The sequence below is a fragment of the Anopheles gambiae genome, chromosome 2 (genome assembly GCF_943734735.2).
Source record: "Anopheles gambiae chromosome 2, idAnoGambNW_F1_1, whole genome shotgun sequence".
Classification (NCBI taxonomy): Eukaryota; Metazoa; Arthropoda; class Insecta; order Diptera; family Culicidae; genus Anopheles; species Anopheles gambiae.
Window position 1 is genome coordinate 18,210,948 of NC_064601.1, and position 17,823 is coordinate 18,228,770.

At 51.3% G+C, this 17,823-nt stretch overlaps 6 protein-coding genes across 7 annotated transcripts; 4 read left to right on the top strand and 2 right to left on the bottom strand.

Moving 5' to 3' along the window:
- Positions 1-3,429: 3,429 nt before the first annotated feature.
- LOC1269276 (peroxisomal membrane protein PEX16) lies at positions 3,430-5,375 on the bottom strand. The gene is made up of 4 exons (XM_307896.5): positions 5,161-5,375; positions 4,669-5,088; positions 4,361-4,610; positions 3,430-4,290 (listed from the first exon to the last, which is right to left on the bottom strand). Exons 2-4 carry the CDS (start codon positions 4,790-4,792, stop codon positions 3,621-3,623), a joined length of 1,044 nt encoding a protein of 347 aa, XP_307896.3. The 5' UTR covers positions 4,793-5,088; positions 5,161-5,375; the 3' UTR covers positions 3,430-3,620.
- On the top strand, positions 5,280-9,985 carry LOC1269275 (N-alpha-acetyltransferase 15, NatA auxiliary subunit). 2 transcript variants are annotated; one of them, XM_061645873.1, is made up of 6 exons: positions 5,280-5,368; positions 5,729-5,937; positions 6,558-8,198; positions 8,281-8,344; positions 8,426-9,090; positions 9,205-9,985. In XM_061645873.1, exons 2-6 carry the CDS (start codon positions 5,881-5,883, stop codon positions 9,520-9,522), a joined length of 2,745 nt encoding a protein of 914 aa, XP_061501857.1. In that variant the 5' UTR covers positions 5,280-5,368; positions 5,729-5,880; the 3' UTR covers positions 9,523-9,985. The 2 variants fall into 2 exon arrangements, with proteins under 2 accessions (XP_061501857.1, XP_307895.4); XM_307895.6 differs by lacking the exon at positions 5,280-5,368 and adding an exon at positions 5,392-5,564.
- Positions 9,986-10,284: 299 nt separating this feature from the next.
- Positions 10,285-11,573, top strand: LOC133391434 (uncharacterized). The gene is made up of 2 exons (XM_061645874.1): positions 10,285-10,523; positions 10,650-11,573. The coding sequence occupies exons 1-2, from the start codon at positions 10,401-10,403 to the stop codon at positions 11,301-11,303; spliced, it is 777 nt and encodes a 258-aa protein (XP_061501858.1). The 5' UTR covers positions 10,285-10,400; the 3' UTR covers positions 11,304-11,573.
- On the bottom strand, positions 11,520-12,478 carry LOC1269272 (ATP synthase subunit C lysine N-methyltransferase). The gene is made up of 3 exons (XM_307892.6): positions 12,343-12,478; positions 11,894-12,267; positions 11,520-11,834 (listed from the first exon to the last, which is right to left on the bottom strand). The coding sequence occupies exons 1-3, from the start codon at positions 12,449-12,451 to the stop codon at positions 11,673-11,675; spliced, it is 645 nt and encodes a 214-aa protein (XP_307892.5). The 5' UTR covers positions 12,452-12,478; the 3' UTR covers positions 11,520-11,672.
- A 61-nt stretch (positions 12,479-12,539) lies between these two features.
- Positions 12,540-16,411, top strand: LOC133391433 (N-alpha-acetyltransferase 15, NatA auxiliary subunit-like). The gene is made up of 4 exons (XM_061645869.1): positions 12,540-14,630; positions 14,713-14,776; positions 14,858-15,522; positions 15,635-16,411. Exons 1-4 carry the CDS (start codon positions 12,876-12,878, stop codon positions 15,950-15,952), a joined length of 2,802 nt encoding a protein of 933 aa, XP_061501853.1. The 5' UTR covers positions 12,540-12,875; the 3' UTR covers positions 15,953-16,411.
- Positions 16,412-16,558: 147 nt separating this feature from the next.
- LOC133391436 (uncharacterized) lies at positions 16,559-17,549 on the top strand. Its single transcript, XM_061645876.1, has 2 exons — positions 16,559-16,695; positions 16,808-17,549. The coding sequence occupies exons 1-2, from the start codon at positions 16,612-16,614 to the stop codon at positions 17,123-17,125; spliced, it is 402 nt and encodes a 133-aa protein (XP_061501860.1). The 5' UTR covers positions 16,559-16,611; the 3' UTR covers positions 17,126-17,549.
- The last annotated feature ends 274 nt before the right edge of the window (positions 17,550-17,823 follow it).

Below are 17,823 nucleotides of genomic sequence, written 5' to 3' on the forward strand. Positions count from 1 at the left end.
GCTGTTGGACGTCATTCGGCGTCTTCGTCGTGGGTGCCAGCGAATGGCGAGTATCAACACACATTAAACAGTTACAAGGTTGTTTTGGTGGAGTATAGTTTTTGCGGAACACACATACAAACACATAAACACACACACAGAGAGCATAGCCATTCACTTACTTTCGAGGTTCAAATTCGTACACTACCGCTTGCCGGGGTAGTGCTGCTGACGGGCCGGGAACGTACTGAAATAGTCGCCCGGTAGCACAGGCACAGACGCAAAAGCAAACGTGGAGTTGGAAACAAACACACCAAAAAGAACAAACACAAACCTTAGGTTTGGCCAGCCATCGAAAACATGGTTACAATTTGGCAAGCAAGAAATCTGATCTGGTTTTCTTGATCTGGCCATACCACCACCACCACCGCCACTACCACCGGGGCCACCGGAGAAAGGCCACCCCTCGGTGGGAGCACTGGGTGGAGAACGCACGCTGGTTGAAGGTTTCCCTTTCCTCGCTCGTTTTGGGGCGGCTTGGACAAGGAGAAAAGCTCCTACACACCTTACCACGACCAAGGTCCTGTGCCGGTTCGCGCAGTGGACGTTTGATGGTGGAGGCATCTGCGGGCAGGTTGTTTGATTTATGGACGGACAGATTCCTAAACCAATTTGCTGCAGCTGGATGTTGAAGTGGGTGAATGGACAAAGCAAAGTTTACTGACTGTACAAAAGGGCCTCTCGGCCTGTGCTCGTCTTACTGCACACATTGAAGCAAATACAATGATGAATTGTGCCATGGGACATCATTAAGAGCTTTGGTTTACATTATGTTGCAAGATATGCTGCTTTAGCTGACGCTGCGATGGCCTTGATGTTTAATACGGTTCAACCTGATGCGGAAGTGGTATTGTGATCGATCGTTTGAAAGTTGTTGCTAGTAGCTCAAGTTACTCTAACACACAGACGCACACAGAAACCATCTAGCAGGTGTCTGCTTCCGGGCGTTGAAGTTGGTGTGGTTAAGCTGGTTCCATTTGGGTGTCATTGAACTTCAGAACCGCGGGGTCTCTAGTATACGATCCGCAAATGGCACAAAACCATTCTTGATGAGGCATGGATCCGTTATTCAACCATTGTATAGAGCATTCTTCTGCTAGCATATCCGATCGGCCATGCAGAATCTTTAAGCTTGATCATCACCAGAACACATTGGCCGAAGATGGCGCGGAACCTCAAATCGGGAATTTCAATTTACGATTAAAACTCAAATTTTGTACGTTCTACTAATGTTCTGGAGTTAAAGAGATTATCTCTTAATGTAAAAAAAAACGTTGTTCGTAAGAAAATATGTCCCGGAGAGCAAAATTCTTCTACCACTTCAAGGATTTTGTCTTCAACTAACACTCCACTTCTCAAGCTGGTTGTATCACAGCAGAGCTTGGAATGGTATACAGGGACTTTGCCTACTCTTGACATCTTAACGGTATCGACCATGTTAGGTCCCATCTGATAACAACCTAACGCCAAGTAAAGGAATTCGAGAAAGCTAATAACAGTGAAAGCGTTCCAATTGCAGGCTGTTCTATTTCCAAATTTATTTGTTATAATGAAGATCACCTATACATTTTAAGCTTTATCTTCCGGCCAGGAAGCACCAAATCCATACCAAGGGGCCAAACACGTTCATTTGCATTCTGGTGCGTGTACCTCCGAGTGTCCTCTGGTTGCACTCCAAAAAGTTGCATCCATTTCAATTTAACACACCATTGCTACATGCTCCATGTTCGCACCGAATGCCATTGCACGGTAGCACGCAAACATTTGACCTAAACCTGCAAACCTAGTAAAAAAACAGTTTGCCGCACTACGAAATGCACCGCAGCACACACAGCACAGCGTGTGCCCTTGGCGTCTTGGTCAGCCGGTCCAGGTTTGGCCAAAAAGTTCCACCCCAAAGCTCCAACTATTACTAAATTGCGGCTTGCCGCCGTGCACGAAAAAAAACCGAGGTGACCGTGCGATGGCAATTTCACGCGCCCAGATGGAAGGAGATCTCCGGTGCATTTCACGAACTGACCGCTGACGATGGGCGCAACTGGAACTGAACGTCCATGCCGCTGTTTTCCTTTTGGGACAGGCTTTTTGTGTGGCTTTCTCCCTCGCCCCTCTCTACACCTCTTTCCCAATGTTTTCCTCCGATCGTGCTTCCGCGCCAAGTGGATTGGTTTGCGTAGTCGGGCGTGTATAATTTTCACCGCGGAGACAAATGAAGGTTGTTGAAAGATACGAAAGATTCGGTTAGGAAATGCTGCCACTCACCCCATTTCTGGCCAGCTTCGGTTGGTTTGCACATTTTTCTTGCAAGAAAAATCAACCATGTCCGCTGTTGTGGCAGCGGTTGGGGCTCAAACCGACCGGCCGAAATTAGGTCATAGGGAAATGGATGCACTTGGTAGTTGCAGCTCTCGCGTGCCATGTGATTCAAAGGCCAGTCCAGAACATTTCCAAGAAATAAAAATGTATTTAAAAAGGCCTCACAGCTGGGTAAAAGAACAAACTGTCGGCGAGCGTGGAAGAATAAGGGGCGCACCGTCGGCAACATGTGGCTGCCAAAGGGAAGGTGCTGCAGAAAAGTGCATCGGTCAGGCAAATGAATGAATGTGTGTTGCAACACGCTAGTACCGGTGGGAAATGCACATTTATAAAGCTCAGCGAAAACACTCCACTGCGTAAATGAGTCCGTTTGTATGCGTGTGTGTGAGTTTAGCTTACCAACTGTAATTTATTATTTTTATAGTGTATGTTTTTATTGTTTAAAAGTGCACCAAGCTTGCTGTTTTATTTGCTATAATGTAACCGCCCAGTACACACAATATCACTGTCCAAATCGACTCGCGAGCTGGCTGGTGTCGAACGGCAAACACTTCAATTGAGTGCTGTTAGTTGCAAAGGATTCTAGCGGACTATTACGTGAGTCAGGTTTGAGATAACGAGCGAACCACAGCATTATCTCAATTTCAGGCCACGTTAATCGAATAAACGGGTTCCAGTTCATCCACGCGCGAACTGAGCATCGCTGCAACTGAGCACAGAACGGCCAGCATCAGAACGCCCCTTAATGCAGCCCCCGGGTGATTGCTCAATTTCCTTTCCCATTTTCGTTTCCTGTAACGGTTATGCTCGGTACTGCATTATCGGGTTTAGAGAGCTGTCTATCGTCTTGTTTTTCCTTTTCTTTCGAAGCTTCATTCGTTCGCTCTAGTAGAATGCAGCCACACCATCCGGGGGAGCATAAGGAGCATAAATTGAACTGAATTGATACCAATCATCCTAAATGTCCACCGGCCAGTAGTAAGGGGCGTGCGCTCGGTTCCATTGCCGGTTTGAGGATGTTCAAAACATTGAAGCCAGCAACGTCAGGTTTCCTTGCGAGACAAAACAGTTCAATTGATAGACAAAATCATTTATTTAATATGCCATTTTCTTGCATCCTGCCTGCTGCTTGCGAGCACCACAGAACCCCCAACAAACCTAACCCACCATGCATGCACCGATACCCCCTTTAACTGCATCAACCCTTAAGCCTAATGCTTGCGGCTTCGTTGGGCCAACCAAGCGAGCGAATCGTCCAACCCCCGTTACGTCGACCACATATAGAAGTACGTCTCCTGCCAGTGCGGAATGTAGGAAAGTATGAGCCGCGCAATGCTGCCCGTCAGTGGCACGTTGTTCCCGATGCCGTTCAGCAGGCACGCGATCTTGTCGTGCGTGTAGCGATCGTAGAACGGTGACCGCATCAGGTACAGCAGCATCGATACACACCTTCGCGACAGTTCCACCCGCTGGTCCTTCGAGAGCACTTCGCGATTCTTGTAGTACATCCGCAGGCTGGCACTGTCCAGCGCCAGCGCGATCAGGTAGCTGGTCCAGCTTCTCGTCCCAAACTTTCTCATGCTCGCCAGATGGATGAGTGGTTTGGCAATGTAGAGCATCTCGGCCGACACAAGAAACTTCCCACCGTACACGGCCGGCTGGTGAGAAGAGCTCCCCGTTGCAGGCGGTTTCCACGATCGTGACGTCAGCGAAGGTGAACAGTTCACTTTGCGCATCACGCGCCCCGAACGCTTCAGCACGATGGCAGAACTTCCGTCGGCCAGATTGTCACGGAATGATGCATTGTCCGATTGGGGATGATCATGGTGGTGGTTGTCTGTTTGTATTGTTTTGCGATTCAGCGCTGGAATCGGTGGGTTGCGAATGATTTTCGTATTTTGGCAAAATAGCGTTAGAATCAGTCTGCCTATGCATCTGCAAAGGTAACAGCGTAGGTAAGAGAATGGTAAGCGCTTTGGATGTTTTGTGATAAGCGGCCACTTACTTTATCGTTTGTATGACAACGATGAAAAACCATCGCCCGCTCGTGCCCCAGACTTTATGGGCGGACAGCTCTATAAACACTTCACAGTACTCCAGCGTCGTGAGCAGCACATTCAGGTGCCGTTCTAGGGGTTGTGTGTCGTCGGGCGTTTTTTTACTCGCCTTCTCGATTATACGGTCGTTGAAAAACACCAGCAAGTTGGACAGGGAGTACACCAGCTCCGAGACGGCGGAAGAGTTGTTAATTTTGCCTGCAAAACAAGACCAATTGCATTCCGGAACAGGCGTAGCAGGAGCGGGCTAACTTACCAGCCACAAAGTACGAAAGCCACTTGACCGTCAGTTCAACGTCCGCCAGGGCGGACGGATTACCCGATACCCATTTCACGTATCGTTCGTAGAGGTTCTGCACCTCGGCCAAGGGAGACGACATGGCGGATCGGTTCGAACGTGGTTCGGGCGATGGGATCAAAGGTGACCAGCACTTATCATGCAGATTTGCGCACACGTTCAACACCGCAGCATATCACAGTTATCTTTACCAGGTGGCCAATGTTTTCCTGCCCGTTTCCGTTTTTAGTACGTTCGCAATGTTTATCTTTCGCAACGCAATATGTCAAAGGGACGGCAAGCAACCATCATACATGAGGCCGTATTGAGACTACCGATCGATAGCAAACGATCGAAAACGGTCGATTGAGCGGAACATTGTTTCCGCAAATTGCTGATCTTTTGATTGGCAAAGTAGCGATCATAATTTCATTAATTTTTACGGAGTTATAGTTTTCCAACAAAACGTACCTTCTATGCTTGGCTGCTTTTATCACATTTCTGTCGATTCGCTGTCGCTCGAATCCACCACGGCAGTACTCAACCCACGCGCATATACGCCCGCTGTCATTGAACTTATCGTTTATATCGTTTTTTCTTCGCTGCAGCTTTTCTTATTATTTGCGAGTTATTATTATCATTATTATCACGTTATATTCGGATCGGTTGGATGGTACAGGTGCGTGCGTATTTAAATGCAATTGTATTAAATGCCCGCAAGGGAACACCCGAACTGTGAACCGTGATCCGCAGTGCAAAGGTCGACCGTAGTTAGCGCAACCGTACTTACGTTCGGCTGGGTGCGTGCGTGCGTGCGGGAACATCGCTGCTGGTGTGGATTGCATGGGCCCGTCGTCTGCTGCTGTCAGAACGGGGTTTGCAAAATTCATACCACGACTAGGCGACGACTGTGCTGTAGCTTGTTGTAGTGGGGGCCTCACAGCAAACACGGTCCCACATTTCGCGTGTACCCGCGGTGTATTGTCGGCAGCATTCTAAAGCGCTTTTGCTTCTTCGCCTCCCTTGCTCTACCACACAGAAAACGTGCACGGCCGACGAGTTTAGCCACTGCTTCTACGTGTTCTTCGCCGTACGCCTGCCTCCTGGTTCCCGTGGTTTGCCGAGTGTTGGATTCATCTAGCCGACCGGAGTTGTTTGCTGACGGTACGAAAGCGACACAAACACCGCAAAATGCCTTCCAGTGACCCGTTGCCACCGAAGGAAAGTGCCCTGTTCCGCAAGATACTGGTAAGTAGGGTTGCCGGAACGGCGCACCTAATTGGAGGAAACGTTTCGGGGCTGCCAAACGTGGGGTCAAATCAAAGCAGTCCACCGTAATCGGTGTGTGAGTGAAACAGTGATAGCGTGTGTGAGTGCAAGCGGTCGCTAGAAAGAGACAGAGAGGGCGAGGGCGAGAAAAGTGAACCGTTTTTTGCGATGAAGCTAGCCGTATAGTGTGAATAATTATTTTAAAATACAACTTAAAGAGTTGTTATGGAAGGAACAGTGCACTGCTGGCGGCTGTGGCGTATTGATAAATGTGCGATTTTAGTAAAATTTGTTTTGAGTTTGGTGTTGCAGTGCACGGTGCCGTATTTTGTGTACATAACCTCAACATTGACCGTCGGCTGTCAAAACCAACACTGAATATGGAGCTAAAAGATTCCAAACCGGAATTTAATATGAGCTATGGAGTTTGGTATGGGAACAGCTTTGCAAAGCGATTCATGGACACTAGTATTTGATTGAAAAAACAAAACAATCTTATTAGAGCGCCCCAGCGTTTCCTCTGGCGTAAAGACAAATGCGATGAGATATGAGGTTCTAAGTGCAGCAACAACACATTCAACACCACTTTCCCATTTCAGAAATGCTACGAAATGAAACAATACAAAAATGGACTGAAACTGGCGAAGCAGATACTCTCCAACCCGAAGTTCACCGAGCATGGCGAAACGCTCGCCATGAAGGGTTTGACGCTCAACTGTCTCGGCCGGAAGGACGAAGCGTACGATCACGTTCGCCGCGGGCTGCGGAACGATCTGAAGTCGCACGTGTGCTGGCACGTGTACGGGCTGCTGCAGCGGTCGGACAAGAAGTACGACGAAGCGATCAAGTGCTACCGGAACGCGCTCAAGTGGGAGAAGGACAACATTCAGATCCTGCGCGATCTGTCGCTGCTGCAGATACAGATGCGCGACCTGGAGGGGTACCGGGAAACGCGGCACCAGCTGTTCAAGCTGCGGCCGTCCCAGCACGCCAGCTGGATTGGCTTTGCGATGAGTTACCATCTGCTCGGGGACTACGAGACCGCGATGAACATACTGGAGACGTTCCTTTCCTCCCAGACGATGGACACGTTCGACTACAAGCATAGCGAGCTGCTGCTGTACCAGAACAGCGTCATCCAGGAGGCCGGCCAGCACGAGCAGGCGCTGCAGCACCTGAAGAACTGCGGGGCGCAGATACTGGACAAGTTGGCCGTGCAGGAATCGATGGGCGCACTGTGCCTTAAGCTGGGCCGTCACGAGGAAGCGGAAACCATCTTCAAAGCGCTGATCGACCGCAACCCGGACAACACGGAGTACTACCGCCGGCTGATGGAGGCGCGCCAGCTGAGCGAACCGGCCGAGCTGATCGAGGCGTACCGGGCGATGCAGGGCGAGTATCCGCAATCGTTCTGCGCCCGGCGGCTGCCGCTCGACATCGCCACCGGCGACACGTTCCGGACGCTAGTGGACGAGCACCTGAGACGCAACCTGCGGAAAGGCGTGCCGCCACTGTTCGTCAACCTGCGCTCTCTGTACCGCGATGCGGAGAAGGTGAAGATCATCGGCAAGCTGGTGGAGTGCTACTATCAGAATTTAATGAGCAGCGGGTACTTTTCGGCGGAGGATGCCGCCAACCCGGACGTGCGGAAGGAGCCCGCCTCGGCGCTCCTGTGGACGATGTACTACCTCGCACAGCACTACGACCATTTGCGCGAGTCGGAAAAGGCGCTCGACTTTATCAATGCCGCCATCGAGCACACGCCCACGTTGATCGAGCTGTTCGTGACCAAGGGCCGGATCTACAAGCATGCGGGCGACGTGCTGGAGGCGGTGAAGTGGCTGGACGAGGCACAGAGTCTTGACACGGCCGATCGGTACATCAACTCGAAGTGCGCCAAGTATATGCTACGTGCCAACCAGATCAAGGAGGCGGAAGAGATATGCGCCAAGTTTACGCGCGAGGGTGTATCGGCGATGGAAAATCTCAACGAAATGCAGTGCATGTGGTTCCAGACCGAGTGTGCGCTCGGCTACCAGCGGCTGGAGAAGTGGGGCGACGCGCTGAAAAAGTGTCACGAGATCGACCGGCACTTTGCCGAGATCATCGAGGATCAGTTCGATTTCCATACGTACTGCATGCGCAAGATGACGCTGCGCTCGTACGTGGGCTTGTTGCGGCTGGAGGACGTTTTGCGAAGACACCCGTTCTACTTCAAGGCGGCCAAGTGTGCGATCGAGGTGGGTGTGTGTGTGTGTGTTGAATGGCTTTAGCCGGCCGATGGGTAAAACGTTAACTAATTGGTCTTATTCTTTTTACTAGGTTTATTTGCGCCTCTTCGATAAACCGTTGGCCGCGGAATCAGCCGTCGAAGAGCTAGATATAGGTAAGGGGCGCAACAAACGGAAATAACGATGGTTTTCCCACTGACTAATGTTATGGTTATGTTTTACCCCCTTTCTTGCAGAAAACTTGCCAGCACCAGAGTTGAAGAAGCTGCGTAACAAGCAGAGAAAAGCACAGAAAAAGAAGGCCGAACAGGAGAATGCTCAATCGAAGGAGAACCAGAAGAAGGAGCAGCATAACAAGAAGCAGCTTTACCAGGACGGTGACCCAGAGGCACCCCAGCTGGACGAGCTAATACCGGAAAAGCTGGCCCGCCCGGACGACCCGCTCGAGAAGGCGATAGAGTTTCTGAAGCCACTGCAACTGCTGGCCAAAGACAACATCGAGACGCATCTGATGGCGTTCGAGATTTACCTGCGCCGCAACAAGCTGCTGCTGATGTTACAGTCGCTGAAGCGTGCACGAAAGATTGACGCCACCAATGCCATCCTGCACAGCTGCATCGTGCGGTTCTACCGGGTGCTGGAGCAGCGTCTCGCATCGACCGCCGACACTGCCGACGTCGACCCAAGCGTGCGCATTGTGATCGACCGCGAGCGGGAAAATCTGTTCCACGGCGAGCCGAACGCAACCGCACTGAACGATGCTTATCTGAAAGTGAACCGCGACGACTGCGATGCCGTGTACGAGGTCGCTAAGATAATGTACACGCTGGACGAGAAGCGGCGGGACGAAGCGATCGCTCTGCTGACCGGTTCGGTTCAGAGCAAGAAAATTCCGCTCGAAGTAAGTCTACCCTGGAGTTGTGGACAGATAGTCTCTCTCTCTCTCTCTTCCCTTCCTTTAACAAACGCGTGTGCTGATGGGTGTGTTTATCTGGGTTTCTATTTCTATTTGCAGAAAGCGACCAAGATATTCCTGCTGCTCAAAGCTGGCTACTTTGGCCAGTGCGACGAACAGCTGGCTGCGTTCAAGAAGCTCTGCCAGCAGCGGTACCCACTGGCGGTGGTGTTTGCCGATGTGACGGCCGCCCCCGTCACCACACTGACAACGACCCAATCGTCCAATGCGGAAAACACCCAGACGACGGTTACGGACAGTGGCAGCAACTGCTGCGTAATGACCGCCAGCGAACAGCAGCCAACGCCCGGCAAGCAGCAGCCTGGCAGCAAGCCTTCGAAAAAGCAGAAAAATGGACCGGAAATTAAAGCGAACTAACAATTATTTCTACCCAGCAGCCATCCAGAATACTATCAAATGCCGACGCAGTGGTGATGTGTGCGTGTGTAGCGGTTCGGTATCCGCTCCGCGCTGTGTCCGCTCGTCATATTGTCGCGGAAGAATGCGATGATTGGGTGAAACGACGCTCTGATCATTTACATCATTTTTGTCCTTCATCCATGGTTCCCGAAACCTTAGCCACCCCCCTTCAGGGTCGTCCCCCACACACGGTGAACAGTGCTTTGAACAGTAGGACCATTGGCTTGGGGTCGGAGTAGGGGAGAGTGAGACACCAAACTACTCAGCACCATCCACAATCCTCAAAATGCAATAGAGAGATGCTTGTGGGCAATTTTACTTTCTTCGCCGTACCGCGCATATTGTGTCCTTCTTTCGTTTGATTGTGAAAATGAAACTAAAATAGAGAGAAAAAAATAGAAACGCAATAGTCGAACAAAAATACTTCTGCAGTTAGTTGCTTTCTTGTTGGTTGAAAAAAAGAAATCGAGAAAAGGATAAATTTTCTTAAGAGCGCTTCGAATGCTTTGTTGGTAATGTTGGTATTGGAGTTGACATGTGTGGCTTATATTGTTCTATCAATTTGCCTGCTTTCACCGAGTCCTTAGCGCAACATTAGGGCTGAATATTTTTTGCAACAAATTTCCGCTATTCAAACATGATTTCAAATAGCAAAAAACGTTGCGTCAAGTATGTACAGTAGCATTTTCACCGGGCGATGATGCTGGTGCCACTTGCGGCTGTCAAACAAACTGTCAGTGGAATGCGCAACACAACACAAACAACATTGCTGTGCACAGAATTTGGAAGCAACAAAAAAAACCCCGCTGGTCCGGTTAAACAAAATCGTGAATCGGATGAAACCGTTCGTGGTGATACGGAAGCACGAAAATCAAGATAATGTTGCGTTGCAGCGTCTTATTCGCGAGTTCGTCATGTCGGGCGCATGGGAAGCGTTTGTATCGTGCTTGTTCCGCGAGGTAAGATATGCCCACATTCTCGCTTATCTTAGATCAGACGAGATGCGATAAAGATCTGATTGTAGGCATTATATGCCATACATGTGTTGCTGAGTAAAAATCTGTTTTTATTTTCACTCTGCACAGATCACCCTGCAGCTGATCGTGCTCGGTTGGGCGTTAATGTTCATCTTTTTCGGCATCCCGCTGTACATGTGCGCTCTGGCGATACCGTGCGTCATACTGCTGATATGGTTCACCGTCTACGGGAGCTACTACAACAAATCGACCGAGCTGGCACTGCGCCCGTCCAAGCTGTGCTGGGTGGCGGAGATTTACGAGCCGCTGCTAGCGATGAACGCCAAAGCCCAGGCGGCCAACATCGAACGGTGCTACACCGACCGGCCGGGCCCCGAAGTCCAGCAGGAGCTGGGCAAGATGAGGAAGAACATTATCGGTACGATCAGCTGCCGCAACCATCTGGCAATGGACAATGCGGGATTCATTACGCGCCTCGCCGTCAGCCCCAAGTATGGGCTGACGCCGGTGACCGAGTACCTGATCCAGCGCGTGCTGCAGTACGCGTCGGACAGTCAGCTGTACGCGATCGAGACGGTCACCTCCGAGTGCGATCAGGATGTGCGGGAAATTTACTTGAAAATTGGGTTCAACATACGCCAGGTGTACCACAAACAGATCATTGGCAACACGTTGAAGGTGATGAAATCTCAGCTCGGCATCGATCTGCACGAGTGGAATCAAAATCGGGAAGAGATTAACGTCGAAGTGCCCGTGGAATAAGGGGAGCTGTGGGCTTCGGGAGCAGTGGTTCCCGATGTCTCTGGCCTCCAAAATCTTAGCACTAGTCTTCGTATCGAACAATAACTATGTTAGCTATACTTTATCTACTCTCCATTACATTTTAAACGCGGTCATGCTAGGGACGTCACTGTTTAAAATTTATGCATTTTCGGTATTATTTTAGTTTCTGGGGACAAATACTATAAGGTGGATGAATAAATAATTTCACGGTTGGTCTATACAAAACCGTGCATTTACTTGAACTATAAATGCGAAAAAGACTATTTTACTTACTAAAGAAACACGTTCTTGTGTGTATTGTACAAATGACTAACGAATGTTCAACCACTTTGGGCTAAACAGACCTGTTCAGGCATCCTGTTGGGCGGCCACCGGTCTGTATACCCACACCGAATCAACACCTTCCTCTATTCGGCTCTCCGTCTTCAGCGTTGGAAAGGGGAACCGGCAAGCGATTACGGTGGTGCCCGGTGCTGCCTCTCGGAGTACTTTCTTTTCCAAATCCTCCATCTACAAAAAAAAGTGTTTTTTGTACAGCCCAAACACCAATTTCCACTCTCACTACTTACCATTTGTTCGACTCCGAAAATCACGATATGATCGTACGGTGCGAGACTAAACTTCCACAGATCCTTCCGGACGAAGCTGGTCCGACTGAATACCCCATTGCGTAGCGCGGCCAGTCGCGAGTAGTACACGAGCCAGGGGTTTAGCTCCACACCGTCCGCCTTTATCGAGGGCAGGGTACGTGCCGCCGCTATTACGATTCGCCCATCGCCGGATCCAATGTCCAGCAGCCGGCTTCCTCGGTTGGCCGGTTTGACAAACGCAAGTACGTTTCGGATTTGATTCGGCGTGGCCGGAACGAACGGCAAACAGTGCCGGCGCAGTGCCGGTGCCACGAACGGATAGCAAACGATGGAAAGGCCTACTGCAATGCCGCCTTCAAGTGTATGTGTGTGTTTGTAGCATGTTAGTGAAGCAGCCCTCTACGCACATCACCCCCTTCCATACATACCGGTGACTCCAATCAGAATTTTGCCCGACAGTGAGGTAGTTTTTGACCGGTGGCCATCGAGAGCCGGGCCAGCGCCGGCGATCTGCTTTTCCAGCTCTATTGTTGACATGGTTTGCTTGGAATTTTGGGACCGTGTGCACGCATGTATGTGTGGATGTGTGTGTGTTCCCCAAACTTCACAAGCTGTCAAAACAAAGAAACTCTCTGTGTCAAATGTCAAAAGGCCAGCAGTATTTCGGTGTTTCAGAAAGTTTTTACACAAAAAAGTAGCGTAAAATTACTCGCTTCCCGTTTGGGTGTAATTTAGTTTCCCCCCATTTTAGCGCCCCCCGGTGCGTGCGTGTTTTTAAGCTTGTAGTTTACGCATTCCTTTCGGAACCTTCTTCCTTCGGATGACCATCTGCGAGAGCCGCAAGATTTCGTAGTGGGAAGAATATTGCACCAACACGCAAAGCAACTGTGCCACCGGGACATAACTGTGTAGGAACCGCCGCCCACGAACAGCAGTGGCCCAACACTCGCTAGACTGCGATATGGCTGAAACGGTGACGGATGCACCCTCGGAACCAGCCCATCCGGGGATGAGCCTGCAGGAAGGCACGGATGCTGGGATGCTTGGAGCGGCCGGCACAACAAACACCATCATCACCAGTACCACCACCACAATACAATACAAAAATGGACTGAAACTGGCGAAGCAGATACTCTCCAACCCGAAGTTCACCGAGCATGGCGAAACGCTCGCCATGAAGGGTTTGACGCTCAACTGTCTCGGCCGGAAGGACGAAGCGTACGATCACGTTCGCTGCGGGCTGCGGAACGATCTGAAGTCGCACGTGTGCTGGCACGTGTACGGGCTGCTGCAGCGGTCGGACAAGAAGTACGACGAAGCGATCAAGTGCTACCGGAACGCGCTCAAGTGGGAGAAGGACAACATTCAGATCCTGCGCGATCTGTCGCTGCTGCAGATACAGATGCGCGACCTGGAGGGGTACCGGGAAACGCGGCACCAGCTGTTCAAGCTGCGGCCGTCCCAGCACGCCAGCTGGATTGGCTTTGCGATGAGTTACCATCTGCTCGGGGACTACGAGACCGCGATGAACATACTGGAGACGTTCCTTTCCTCCCAGACGATGGACACGTTCGACTACAAGCATAGCGAGCTGCTGCTGTACCAGAACAGCGTCATCCAGGAGGCCGGCCAGCACGAGCAGGCGCTGCAGCACCTGAAGAACTGCGGGGCGCAGATACTGGACAAGTTGGCCGTGCAGGAATCGATGGGCGCACTGTGCCTTAAGCTGGGCCGTCACGAGGAAGCGGAAACCATCTTCAAAGCGCTGATCGACCGCAACCCGGACAACACGGAGTACTACCGCCGGCTGATGGAGGCGCGCCAGCTGAGCGAACCGGCCGAGCTGATCGAGGCGTACCGGGCGATGCAGGGCGAGTATCCGCAATCGTTCTGCGCCCGGCGGCTGCCGCTCGACATCGCCACCGGCGACACGTTCCGGACGCTAGTGGACGAGCACCTGAGACGCAACCTGCGGAAAGGCGTGCCGCCACTGTTCGTCAACCTGCGCTCTCTGTACCGCGATGCGGAGAAGGTGAAGATCATCGGCAAGCTGGTGGAGTGCTACTATCAGAATTTAATGAGCAGCGGGTACTTTTCGGCGGAGGATGCCGCCAACCCGGACGTGCGGAAGGAGCCCGCCTCGGCGCTCCTGTGGACGATGTACTACCTCGCACAGCACTACGACCATTTGCGCGAGTCGGAAAAGGCGCTCGACTTTATCAATGCCGCCATCGAGCACACGCCCACGTTGATCGAGCTGTTCGTGACCAAGGGCCGGATCTACAAGCATGCGGGCGACGTGCTGGAGGCGGTGAAGTGGCTGGACGAGGCACAGAGTCTTGACACGGCCGATCGGTACATCAACTCGAAGTGCGCCAAGTATATGCTACGTGCCAACCAGATCAAGGAGGCGGAAGAGATATGCGCCAAGTTTACGCGCGAGGATGTATCGGCGATGGAAAATCTCAACGAAATGCAGTGCATGTGGTTCCAGACCGAGTGTGCGCTCGGCTACCAGCGGCTGGAGAAGTGGGGCGACGCGCTGAAAAAGTGTCACGAGATCGACCGGCACTTTGCCGAGATCATCGAGGATCAGTTCGATTTCCATACGTACTGGAATGCGATGACGCTGCGCTCGTACGTGGGCTTGTTGCGGCTGGAGGACGTTTTGCGAAGACACCCGTTCTACTTCAAGGCGGCCAAGTGTGCGATCGAGGTGGGTGTGTGTGTGTGTGTTGAATGGCTTTAGCCGGCCGATGGGTAAAACGTTAACTAATTGGTCTTATTCTTTTTACTAGGTTTATTTGCGCCTCTTCGATAAACCGTTGGCCGCGGAATCAGCCGTCGAAGAGCTAGATATAGGTAAGGGGCGCAACAAACGGAAATAACGATGGTTTTCCCACTGACTAATGTTATGGTTATGTTTTACCCCCTTTCTTGCAGAAAACTTGCCAGCACCAGAGTTGAAGAAGCTGCGTAACAAGCAGAGAAAAGCACAGAAAAAGAAGGCCGAACAGGAGAATGCTCAATCGAAGGAGAACCAGAAGAAGGAGCAGCATAACAAGAAGCAGCTTTACCAGGACGGTGACCCAGAGGCACCCCAGCTGGACGAGCTAATACCGGAAAAGCTGGCCCGCCCGGACGACCCGCTCGAGAAGGCGATAGAGTTTCTGAAGCCACTGCAACTGCTGGCCAAAGACAACATCGAGACGCATCTGATGGCGTTCGAGATTTACCTGCGCCGCAACAAGCTGCTGCTGATGTTACAGTCGCTGAAGCGTGCACGAAAGATGGACGCCACCAATGCCATCCTGCACAGCTGCATCGTGCGGTTCTACCGGGTGCTGGAGCAGCGTCTCGCATCGACCGCCGACACTGCCGACGTCGACCCAAGCGTGCGCATTGTGATCGACCGCGAGCGGGAAAATCTGTTCCACGGCGAGCCGAACGCAACCGCACTGAACGATGCTTATCTGAAAGCGAACCGCGACGACTGCGATGCCGTGTACGAGGTCGCTAAGATAATGTACACGCTGGACGAGAAGCGGCGGGACGAAGCGATCGCTCTGCTGACCGGTTCGGTTCAGAGCAAGAAAATTCCGCTCGAAGTAAGTCTACCCTGGAGTTGTGGACAGATAGTCTCTCTCTCTCTCTTCCCTTCCTTTAACAAACGCGTGTGCTGATGGGTGTGTTTATCTGGGTTTCTATTTCTATTTGCAGAAAGCGACCAAGATATTCCTGCTGCTCAAAGCTGGCTACTTTGGCCAGTGCGACGAACAGCTGGCTGCGTTCAAGAAGCTCTGCCAGCAGCGGTACCCACTGGCGGTGGTGTTTGCCGATGGGACGGCCGCCCCCGTCACCACACTGACAACGACCCAATCGTCCAATGCGGAAAACACCCAGACGACGGTTACGGACAGTGGCAGCAACTGCTGCGTAATGACCGCCAGCGAACAGCAGCCAACGCCCGGCAAGCAGCAGCCTGGCAGCAAGCCTTCGAAAAAGCAGAAAAATGGACCGGAAATTAAAGCGAACTAACAATTATTTCTACCCAGCAGCCATCCAGAATACTATCAAATGCCGACGCAGTGGTGATGTGTGCGTGTGTAGCGGTTCGGTATCCGCTCCGCGCTGTGTCCGCTCGTCATATTGTCGCGGAAGAATGCGATGATTGGGTGAAACGACGCTCTGATCATTTACATCATTTTTGTCCTTCATCCATGGTTCCCGAAACCTTAGCCACCCCCCTTCAGGGTCGTCCCCCACACACGGTGAACAGTGCTTTGAACAGTAGGACCATTGGCTTGGGGTCGGAGTAGGGGAGAGTGAGACACCAAACTACTCAGCACCATCCACAATCCTCAAAATGCAATAGAGAGATGCTTGTGGGCAATTTTACTTTCTTCGCCGTACCGCGCATATTGTGTCCTTCTTTCGTTTGATTGTGAAAATGAAACTAAAATAGAGAGAAAAAAATAGAAACGCAATAGTCGAGCATCGTGCGGTTCTACCGGGTGCTGGAGCAGCGTCTCGCATCGACCGCCGACACTGCCGACGTCGACCCAAGCGTGCGCATTGTGATCGACCGCGAGCGGGAAAATCTGTTCCACGGCGAGCCGAACGCAACCGCACTGAACGATGCTTATCTGAAAGCGAACCGCGACGACTGCGATGCCGTGTACGAGGTCGCTAAGATAATGTACACGCTGGACGAGAAGCGGCGGAACGAAGCGATCGCTCTGCTGACCGGTTCGGTTCAGAGCAAGAAAATTCCGCTCGAAGTAAGTCTACCCTGGAGTTGTGGACAGATAGTCTCTCTCTCTCTCTTCCCTTCCTTTAACAAACGCGTGTGCTGATGGGTGTGTTTATCTGGGTTTCTATTTCTATTTGCAGAAAGCGACCAAGATATTCCTGCTGCTCAAAGCTGGCTACTTTGGCCAGTGCGACGAACAGCTGGCTGCGTTCAAGAAGCTCTGCCAGCAGCGGTACCCACTGGCGGTGGTGTTTGCCGATGGGACGGCCGCCCCCGTCACCACACTGACAACGACCCAATCGTCCAATGCGGAAAACACCCAGACGACGGTTACGGACAGTGGCAGCAACTGCTGCGTAATGACCGCCAGCGAACAGCAGCCAACGCCCGGCAAGCAGCAGCCTGGCAGCAAGCCTTCGAAAAAGCAGAAAAATGGACCGGAAATTAAAGCGAACTAACAATTATTTCTACCCAGCAGCCATCCAGAATACTATCAAATGCCGACGCAGTGGTGATGTGTGCGTGTGTAGCGGTTCGGTATCCGCTCCGCGCTGTGTCCGCTCGTCATATTGTCGCGGAAGAATGCGATGATTGGGTGAAACGACGCTCTGATCATTTACATCATTTTTGTCCTTCATCCATGGTTCCCGAAACCTTAGCCACCCCCCTTCAGGGTCGTCCCCCACACACGGTGAACAGTGCTTTGAACAGTAGGACCATTGGCTTGGGGTCGGAGTAGGGGAGAGTGAGACACCAAACTACTCAGCACCATCCACAATCCTCAAAATGCAATAGAGAGATGCTTGTGGGCAATTTTACTTTCTTCGCCGTACCGCGCATATTGTGTCCTTCTTTCGTTTGATTGTGAAAATGAAACTAAAATAGAGAGAAAAAAATAGAAACGCAATTGTCGAACAAAAATACTTCTGCAGTTAGTTGCTTTCTTGTTGGTTGAAAAAAAGAAATCGAGAAAAGGATAAATTTTCTTAAGAGCGCTTCGAATGCTTTGTTGGTAATGTTGGTATTGGAGTTGACATGTGTGGCTTATATTGTTCTATCAATTTGCCTGCTTTCACCGAGTCCTTAGCGCAACATTAGGGCTGAATATTTTTTGCAACAAATTTCCGCTATTCAAACATGATTTCAAATAGCAAAA

What these genes read in the sequence shown, in the direction of transcription:
- LOC1269276 (XM_307896.5), bottom strand. Translation starts at nt 4,792, where the DNA reads ATGTCGTCTCCCTTGGCCGAGGTGCAGAACCTCTACGAACGATACGTG. An exon ending in GCTTTCGTACTTTGTGGCTG is followed by an intron (nt 4,611 to 4,668) that starts GTAAGTTAGCCC and finishes CTTGTTTTGCAG; the next exon opens with GCAAAATTAACAACTCTTCC. An exon ending in GTTGTCATACAAACGATAAA is followed by an intron (nt 4,291 to 4,360) that starts GTAAGTGGCCGC and finishes TTACCTTTGCAG; the next exon opens with ATGCATAGGCAGACTGATTC.
- LOC1269275 (XM_061645873.1), top strand. Translation starts at nt 5,881, where the DNA reads ATGCCTTCCAGTGACCCGTTGCCACCGAAGGAAAGTGCCCTGTTCCGC. An exon ending in CGGCCAAGTGTGCGATCGAG is followed by an intron (nt 8,199 to 8,280) that starts GTGGGTGTGTGT and finishes TCTTTTTACTAG; the next exon opens with GTTTATTTGCGCCTCTTCGA. An exon ending in CGTCGAAGAGCTAGATATAG is followed by an intron (nt 8,345 to 8,425) that starts GTAAGGGGCGCA and finishes CCTTTCTTGCAG; the next exon opens with AAAACTTGCCAGCACCAGAG.
- LOC133391434 (XM_061645874.1), top strand. Translation starts at nt 10,401, where the DNA reads ATGAAACCGTTCGTGGTGATACGGAAGCACGAAAATCAAGATAATGTT. An exon ending in TATCGTGCTTGTTCCGCGAG is followed by an intron (nt 10,524 to 10,649) that starts GTAAGATATGCC and finishes CACTCTGCACAG; the next exon opens with ATCACCCTGCAGCTGATCGT.
- LOC1269272 (XM_307892.6), bottom strand. Translation starts at nt 12,451, where the DNA reads ATGTCAACAATAGAGCTGGAAAAGCAGATCGCCGGCGCTGGCCCGGCT. An exon ending in AATTCTGATTGGAGTCACCG is followed by an intron (nt 12,268 to 12,342) that starts GTATGTATGGAA and finishes ATACACTTGAAG; the next exon opens with GCGGCATTGCAGTAGGCCTT. An exon ending in TTTTCGGAGTCGAACAAATG is followed by an intron (nt 11,835 to 11,893) that starts GTAAGTAGTGAG and finishes TTTTTTTTGTAG; the next exon opens with ATGGAGGATTTGGAAAAGAA.
- LOC133391433 (XM_061645869.1), top strand. Translation starts at nt 12,876, where the DNA reads ATGGCTGAAACGGTGACGGATGCACCCTCGGAACCAGCCCATCCGGGG. An exon ending in CGTCGAAGAGCTAGATATAG is followed by an intron (nt 14,777 to 14,857) that starts GTAAGGGGCGCA and finishes CCTTTCTTGCAG; the next exon opens with AAAACTTGCCAGCACCAGAG. An exon ending in GCAAGAAAATTCCGCTCGAA is followed by an intron (nt 15,523 to 15,634) that starts GTAAGTCTACCC and finishes TTCTATTTGCAG; the next exon opens with AAAGCGACCAAGATATTCCT.
- LOC133391436 (XM_061645876.1), top strand. Translation starts at nt 16,612, where the DNA reads ATGTACACGCTGGACGAGAAGCGGCGGAACGAAGCGATCGCTCTGCTG. An exon ending in GCAAGAAAATTCCGCTCGAA is followed by an intron (nt 16,696 to 16,807) that starts GTAAGTCTACCC and finishes TTCTATTTGCAG; the next exon opens with AAAGCGACCAAGATATTCCT.